This window comes from Coffea arabica, chromosome 3c, assembly GCF_036785885.1.
Source record: "Coffea arabica cultivar ET-39 chromosome 3c, Coffea Arabica ET-39 HiFi, whole genome shotgun sequence".
NCBI classification, from domain to species: domain Eukaryota; kingdom Viridiplantae; phylum Streptophyta; class Magnoliopsida; order Gentianales; family Rubiaceae; genus Coffea; species Coffea arabica.
Genome location: NC_092314.1, coordinates 964,353 through 973,577, shown reverse-complemented (window position 1 = coordinate 973,577; position 9,225 = coordinate 964,353). Strand labels below are relative to the sequence as shown.

The following is a 9,225-nucleotide window of genomic DNA, read 5'->3' as shown; positions in this document are numbered from 1 at the left end:
GGTTAGACCCAAAAAAAAATACTGCGAGCGCTCCCCGGGCCGAATCCGGATTAGTCTGAAATAGATACCGGATGGTTAGACCCAAAAAATAATAATAATTCATTCGTTCATAAATCCAAATTGTGAGGCCGGCCAACTTTGTACTGGGTCTCCAGTCCAGGCTCGCTTTAATTACCCACGACTGGGCAGCCCAACATGCAATGATCTGCTGCCCCAAGACTTTCCGATTTGTTCTAGTTTTCCTCCGAACTTTTGCCTATATATGTTTGTATAGTTTCAGATTTTTGTCTTTTTCAAAAAACATATATATATATATATATATATATATATATATATATATATATATAATCTCTCAGAGATGGCCTTGTACATTTTGCATATTTTTACCAAATTCTAATTCGATTAGTTAAAGCATGTGTCGCAGAGTTCAATGAACTTTCTCTTGATGCTGGCAGCTACTTGGATGTAAAACAAACACCGAGAGTTACACGATATATACAGTCAAATTCAAATTTTTTTGCTTTCTCGGTGGCATGTGATCGAAAGGTTGTTGGGAAATACATAGGAAAACAGCAAAATGAGTGAACGGCAACAATCATCATATTTGAGTCTGTATCACGTTTTATGGACGTGTGAGATTGAGAAAACGTATAGCTTCCTTCTGTCCAGTTTTGTACCGTACAGAAAGACTCGTGAATGATAATAGAGGATAGTTTGATCATTTACGAAGATTCAAATGTCTTGCGACCCATTTTATTAGATAATAAAGGACATTAGTCAGGCGGTCATGAGTTGTTTGAATCAAACTCTCCAGTCAAAGTTGATTGAAATATAATTTTAGAAAACACTAGTCGATCAATAATTAAGATGATGGCATTAAATAATTTCAATTAATTAAAATTTATAATTGAATTTTTAAACATCTCTTGTTATATGAAAGATAAATTTTTGTATTGAATTTCTATCAAATTTCTATAGGCTTTGTTATCATCTTTATGATAGGGGTGTGAAATTTAGACCCATTCTCTATTATTTCCTTGTGTGACAGCAAGTTTTGCATATAGGCATATAGTCTGATTAGACCAAAGAAGTATTCCAACAATTTTTTTCATTATAAAGTAAAATTTAAACCCTTTAACCCAGGGATGTATGCGAGCCGAGCTATTCGCAAGTAGTTCGGTTAATGGCTTGGTTTGAACTCGATTTGACCGAGTTCGAACTATTTGATTGGACTTGAACCGAGTTCAAGCTGGGTCTCGAGCTACTCGATTGGTTTTCGAGTCGAGTTTTGAGCCAGTAATTTGAGACTTGAGACTTGTCGAGCCGGGGTGTATTTAAATAATATATATATTATAATTATAAAATGACCGTTATGGGTATAATTTATACTGAATTTACAATATACTCTTCTTTATAATAAAATTTCATAATGGCAAAAAAGTAATAACATAACTGTAAAAAGACCTAAAAAGAAAAAATGTCTAGCAAAAGGGAAGAAAATAAGGTTCAGTAGCTTTTTCGAGTCGAGTCAAAAAGCTTGATTAGACTCGACTTTATCGAATCAAGTTTCGAATTTAAAGGGAGTTTTTCCAGTCGAGTCTCGAGTTACGATTTTTTGGACTTGATCGAGCTCGAGTCTAGATACATAGAGTCGAGTCGAGCTCAAGTATAATGATACTCGAATTATACTCGAGCTCGAGTTCGACTTGGCTCCATTGCATCCCTACTTTAACCTATTGCAACTCAAAGAGTGACTTAATTTTTTTGATGGATACCGAGTTAAAAGTTCGGTGGTTAGGTTTTGCATACACACGTGAAGAAGGTGATATTGTGACGGCAAGTAGGTAAGCAGTGGGCGCGGGAAGGGGAGGGGAGTGGGGAGGAGGTGGGCGTGAGGGTGGGAGGGACCAGAGGGTTTTTGATTGTTTGTAGAGAATAGCTGGAGGGCATGTAATGCTGTCGTGCGGTGGGTCCAAAACTATAGGATAATGGGCAGTCCTAGAAATACAAACTGTACTTGGGGGGTTTGGGGTGTAGTATATTAGTTTCCTGTGAGACCTCAAGAGTTACCGGCTTTTGGGATTCTCACGGAATTCGGGTTAGTATTCTATACCAAAAAGTCGTTGGCTTTGGTTAAAAAGAAATACAAACTGTACTTGTATATATATATATATATATATATATATATAGGACAACATGGCGAACGTGAATGTGCAGCCGTAATGAATGGCACACTAGGAATTCTCAAAATTTTCACGTACAATTTCAAGTTTCGAAGTAATTTTTCATTCTTCCTGCAAGTCCAATGTTCATCAGTATTCAAGAGGAGCTGATATTTATCAAAATTTTTAATTTGACGATCAAATAAAAGAGTGACAAAAGGCACGCACGTCACCCTTTGACCTGAATAGCGTGTATTCTTTTGCGATCACATCACGCAGAAGTGATAAGAGGAAAACGTGCAATGGAAATGCATGCATTTGACGCAGGAGCAGCAGTATCGGAAATGCTTGCTGTCGTATGATAGCGCGCCAGAATTGCTGCTCTAAGAGATAGGCCGGCGGCCACGTCCAATTCGCTTTCGTTTGATTTCTTGTGGAATGGCTGCTTCACACGAGTGATTTGTTCAACTTCGGACGACTGAAAACTCGAAAAGTAGCAAATGGACAATATCCATGGCCCTGTAGTGAAACTGGGCCTAGAGAGTTGAATTTCAATGAAGTCCACAAGTTTGAAGTCCAAACTCAAACACGGCTCCTTTCTGTCTACACCGTTTATTCCACTATTTGGGCCTCTAAAATAATTAATCTGCACCATTCATTGAACAGGGCTGTAACAGTTCGTTTCCCACCCCCCTATTCTAAGACCATTATTCAACTTGTGGACTTACATTAAGAGTACAAAAAAATTTGCATGCCTGCCTCCTACAATAAGGTTTACATTATCACATCATTTCGTATGATGATAAGTTTTTTTTTTTTAAATAATATGAAAAAGGCATCAAGAGTACGAGAAATGATTGCATTTAAAAGCAGGGTGATGCGATAGCCGAGAGCACGATCCGAACTAAGTGGCAGCGAGCTGAGCGAATTGTGGACGAGCGAACTGGTACTAGCAAGGTGGCACAAGCTGACCTGCAAGAGAATGAACAACGGGACTAGTTCTCCGTTGTGACTCCGACGGTCAAGTTAGTTATGTCTATGAATGGATCAAAGGCAATGATTACTGTAGATGGCGTACCTTGTCTTGCCTTGTGGTGCTATATTCATAGGGTTCTGGGTAGTACTCCCTCCCTTTTTTTATAACTGACGTTTAAGGTTTTGCACACCAATTAAGAAAAGTTTTCCATTGCCTAAATCTGTACACTACTTTCCTTTTGCACCCTCATTAATTGTCCAATTACTAGGAGAGAAGCAATAATTACTAGGAGTAGTAATTAAGAACCATGTATTGGAAAAGAGAGATAAAAGGGTAAAATTGTGAAAAAATAATTAATACTGCATGGGGAAAATAAAACGACAGATAAAAATACACTGGAGCAAATTTCTTAAACGTCAGTTATAAAAAAAGGGAGGGAGTAGTTTTCTTATAGAATTATGAGCCCTACTAGAGATGGATTCCTCTTCCTGCTGGTTCCGGTTAGGAATCCTCGGCCTAGTCAGCCCATCCAGCTGGGAGGTGGCAATCTTGTCCGAGTTGGCCCTTGAGAGGGACCGAGCTGGATTGCGCGAATTGCCATTTTACATGTCCGAACTGACATGTGGCTTTGACGGATTGACCCCACTACACAGGGCATCCTGTATTTCAAAAAATAATAAAACAACGACGACAGGGAGGGTAAAATATAGAGGTGTCAAAATGGGTGACTTGGGCGGGTTTGAGTTGGGTAAAATGGGTAATGGGTTTAAGTGAGTCAACTCATTTATACCCATTTAATTAGATGGGTATATATAGGTAAGTCAAAAAATGAATTGGGTAACCCAATTACCCATTTATAACTCATTTATTTTAACTTTTTGCAAACTCATTTAAATTCATTTTTGCAAACTAAGTTATCAATTTATACCACTCTTTGTATCCATCATTAGTTTTAAATATTTACTTATAATGTTCAATAAACTTAATTACCAATTTTTTTCATTTATACTCTATGTCACAAAATTACCTATTATTTAATAATTGAATCATACGAATATAAAAATTTGAATTAAGTACTATAAAAATTAATATAAAAACTTAATCCAAAAATTTTGAACCCCTAACATTTTTTTCATATATAAATTTAAAATTTGATTTTATAAAGATAAGAAAATAGGCTAAAATTTATCATAAATTGGTAATGCTAAAAAATGAGCAAGTTAACAAACTAAGAAAAAATAAAATAATAAGATAAAACCAACAAATAATAATAATAATAATAATAATAATAATAATGTTAACATCATGACAAAATGAAAAATTTGAAAAAAAAAAGGTAGGGGAAAAGAAGAGACTTGGGGGGAAAAGAATTTTAAATGGGTTAATTGAGTTTGATGGGTTACCCAATAATACCCATTTATTAAATGGGTATTATTGGGTAACCCATTTATACCCATATACAAAAATTTAAGATACCCATACCCATCTATTCATGGACGGGTATGGGTAAATCTAGTTAAGTGGGTTGATTTGCCACCTCTAGTAAAATATAGTACTACTCCACTACTAATAAGGTGAATTAATAAGATGTTAGTCGTATTCTTTGGTAAGCGGACATTTTACTTCGGTTCAAATACTAGTTGTCGGGGACGACTATATTCAATATAATAATAAAAGTTCCAAAACTCGTTCGCTCTTCCTCTTGGAATTAGCCAGTTCTAGGATGCCTTGCTCAATTAAGGTATCTATATAGATGACGTACTACTAACATTTTCACCAACGTATAGCTTTAAAATTGGTGGTTGGCATTTGAGAATCGCCACGCAGTGAGTTATGAACATAGGGTGCTAATTGGAGTTTTAATCACGTCCCACCTTTTTTTTTTTTTTTTTTTGTTGTCACTGAAGGGAATTACCGAGTATAGATTACTCAATTTAAGGGGGACGTTCTGTCTTAGAACAAAATTATACAAGTATTATTTCTCAATTAATTCCAAAAAAAATAAAAGGACCTCTGCAACAAGACTCTCTGGCTTGCCAAGTGTGGAAGTTGGTCAAAATTGAAAGGGGTCAAGTCAGTTAGCAACCTAAAACTAGCAACTAAAAGGGTCAAAAGTAACATATCAAACTAATAATTGGAGGCCTTGGTAAAGTATATGATGGCAATCAACTTTCACCCCTTTGTTAAAAACAAAAAAAAAAAAAACACCTTTTTAACCCATTTGACAACTTTTACTTTTCGGAATAAGCCATATGAACGATTTTTAGATTATAGTAGTAGTAGTAGTAGTAGTACAAAATAAAAGTACAAAATTGAGAGCTGTCATGAAAGAATTTTGAGGGGAGCATCATCACTATACGAAGGGTTAATACCACTTTACTCTCCCAAACTTTGGATGAAGGATTATCCACTTCAGTCCCTAAACTTCAAAATAAAACACTTAAGTCCCTAAACTTATAAATATCTCCAACTTAAAAAAAATTGTTAATAAATCTTGAATGCCGTTGGTGATCAAAATGTCCCATTTTATAAGAATTTAGAGATTTAAACGTCATATTTAATAAGTTTAAAAACTTAAGTGAGACATTTATAGATTTAGGGACTTAAGTATCCCATTTTAAAATTTAAAAACTGAGGTGAATAATCGTTCAAAATTTAGGAGAAAAAAATGAAATTAACCCCGCTATGAATCGTCAAATCCTTTCCAAGCCACCCTCGAAAAATTTTGAGTCTGTTGCCTCTATAGAGTAGTAGTATCCAAATAGGCCGCCGCCGCAAACAGCATCCTATTGAAATTACAATAGAGTCGTAGCGAAAATGACGTTGAGGCCTGCACCAACCGTCCGTCAATCATGAGCAAGATTCTTCCTTCTCTCATTAGCTCGACTCGTCAATTACCATCATTTGATTTTACTAATAGTATACGCTGTACTGTACAGGATTTTCACTCCTTGGCCATCATATTCTATTCTACAAACTATTAACCAGTAGTGTACTTGGTTGGCAGCACTCCAAATCTAATCAAAATTATAAAACAAAAAAAAAAAATTCTGCTGCAATGGATCCAAATCAAGAATCAGCAAGGGAACCTCTACTGATACAAGCTCACGTTAGATCCCTTTAGTTAGTTAAATAGGGAACGAAATCTTGGACAAACCTACGATGGTAAGATCGATCGTCTGTTTTTGTCTCTCAGATCAATCAATCCTCCTCTGATTTTTTCACAGAACCAAGAAAAACCGGCAAGCAAGTTTAGCCCAAAGTGAGAGAACTGAACCGGATCAGGATTTTCATCATTACCCCCAAAAAAAAAGAAAAAAGAAAAAATCGACTCTGCCATTCTCGGAGATTACACATCACGACAAGTAGCTCTTTTAGCTCAATCTTGCTCATGCATCCCTCTACTAGAGTAGTAAGTAGTAGTAAAAAGATAACGAAGAAACCGTTACAGCTAAATTTTGAACTAGTAGTGCTACGGGGAAACTCTTGCTCTCAAGCATAAACCGAGCCACATGATAAAGCCATCAACAGAAAGGCTGCTTGCTCAACCTCTCCTAGCTTCCTCCTCTGACCATTTGTACTTGATCTTGGTCTCTGCAAGGGAACAACAACATCTCGGCCGAAAGACAATAGCTTCCTCTTCAACGAAAACCCACTTGAGCTATTACTATCACCACTCCCGCTCGAATAATTATTACTGGTACTACTGCTATTGTTGTTGTTGCTGCTGCTGCTGCTAGTGGACTTCTTTGGTTTCTTTTCCTCTTTGTTTAATCCCAGGAGTGCTCTCCTCTTTTTCCTGCTCCTGATCCCACATGCATTACACAGCGACTGCAATAATAGCAAACACAAATCACCTTCAGATCATCTTCATTTTATTTCTATCTAACTACTAATAGACAAAAAAATCATCATCTAAGCCCCAGATGCCTTAAAGGTTTATTTTTTATTAAAAAAAAGGATAAAAAATTGGCACACATGAGAGAGAGAGAGAGAGAGAGACCTTGGGGCCAGCTGGACCACCTCTCCAGAGGGGAGTTTTGGTAGTGCCACAATCAGTACAGGTCTTGATTTGAGTGCCATCGGATGAGGAGGAGACTCTCTCTGGGGTTGGGGTTTGGCTGTTCATATCTTCAGATTCTGAAACCTGAACGCACCAAAAGGAATTTTTTTTTTTTTTTTGGAAATCAGCTTTTAAATCAAAACCTTGGATCAATCATAAACAAACGCTGATTCTCGACGATCACAGACATCATGATGGTTTATACACAATGAAGTGCGTGAAAGGAGTACAATAAACATCAACAACTCAAGGGAAAGGCAAGCTGATGAGCAGGTGATCACTTACTTTATCACTCAGATCCACCATTTCAAGGGCCTAATCGTAAGATCTGAAACAAGCCCAGATCAAATGCTCAGATCAACTAACTATAAGAGCAAAAATTAGCCACCGTTACGGTCAGATCACAAACCGACCTTGATCGCTCAACTGAAGAAATCCAACCTCAGGAAACAAACTAATTCAACTTAAAAAACACACAAACTTAGTACTACCGCTCCAAAAAGCACAGCAAAACGCGATCAAAAAAAACAAACCTAGTAAAAAAACGAACCAGGACCGGGACCGGGAAAGAAGCAACTCTAGCTTGAAAGAGGCTGAAATGCAAGAACCTATTTAACTATCAACCCCTGACAAAAGCTCATTTAAACTAAGGAAGAGGGAAATTTTTGGGGAGGGAAAAGGGGGGTTTTAAGGAGGGAAGAGGAATTTTCGGCTTAAGCTTGAAAGAAAAAACCAACATGCAAAAGAGCAAAGGAGAGAGGGGGAAGAGAGACAGGGGGAGAGAGAGACCGACAGGGAAGGGCGCTCGTGGGCGATCTAGAAAATTTTAGTGGGGGTTGTTATATGGGACTTTACGAAAACCCTAGGCGCGCGGGAGAGTGAAAAGACGAAAAAGGGGCTGGCTGACGAAGCTTTTCCAAGCAACAGTACACCCGCCAAAACTGAAAAAAAGGGCGCCAGGAATTTGTTTAGAGATTGGATTGGGCTGTTGTGGCAATTTGCAATTTGTGATTTAGTCCGGCCACCCTGGAGAATTCTAGGGTTTATATTGGATTAATCCCAGCCGTCAGAGTCAACCACAGATGTGATCTGATTTTTTTTTTGGAACGATGTGTGATCTGATTTTAGGACTACCATCATATGTGCATGCGGCCTAGCTTGTGAGTAGTAGTATCTACTTCTCAATATGAAATGGCATTGCAGTCAAAAGGGAGCTAGCTAGCTATATAATAAAACATGCCAATAACAAAACATGTTTTAGTAGAAATTGAAAATTTTAGAACTCATTTGAACTTGTTTTCAAGAGTTTCTATTTTAATGTATTTGGGATAAAAAAATTAATTGAAAATATATATTCATAAAAAAATAAAAATTTTCATGCAAATATCAACAATAGTAAAAATGAGGCCAATGATGATGTTTGCAGTAACACTAGTGAGTGTGTTTGGACAGTGGGTTATTTCCCCAAATATATTTGCTTATATCATCATTATAATTTTCAATACAGTTTTTTATCTTTTCAATTACGTTTTTATCTCACATACATCACATCACAAAAAGTGCTACAGTAAAAATATCTCAAATAACCCACTATCCAAACACACTGCTACTACTACTAACTTCTTAAATGTGTACGAGTACCGTTTTAGGTCTATACTATACGTTGGAGAAATTTTATGCTGTACCCCCAAGTATAAATATTAATCACGTGACCTTGGAATTTTCGCAGCTCGACTCTTGAATCATTTCTCTTTCCCCTTTCATTATTATAAGATTTGGAGTTTCCATTCAACCCAACCTAAAAAAAAATGTTGGATGAAATATGTTGTTGGCCATATCATATGTTCAAATGAAATGTTTGTTGGTGTGTTGTGTACGAGGTAGGAGCACTTCTTACTACCTAAATTTTGAATAGTTATGTTTGGCGCGTAAAGCTGAAAGCTAAAAGATGTTTTGAAGGCCAATAGTTAATTCCGATGTGTGGCGGTGGGAGGAGTTCGTGTCAATAAATACACTAGATGTTT

General features: G+C 36.8%; 1 protein-coding gene across 1 annotated transcript; it reads right to left on the bottom strand.

Moving 5' to 3' along the window:
• Positions 1-6,401: 6,401 nt before the first annotated feature.
• Positions 6,402-8,014, bottom strand: LOC113733909 (GATA transcription factor 16-like). Its single transcript, XM_027260141.2, has 3 exons — positions 7,487-8,014; positions 7,142-7,285; positions 6,402-6,969 (listed from the first exon to the last, which is right to left on the bottom strand). Exons 1-3 carry the CDS (start codon positions 7,505-7,507, stop codon positions 6,631-6,633), a joined length of 504 nt encoding a protein of 167 aa, XP_027115942.1. The 5' UTR covers positions 7,508-8,014; the 3' UTR covers positions 6,402-6,630.
• Positions 8,015-9,225: the final 1,211 nt, after the last annotated feature.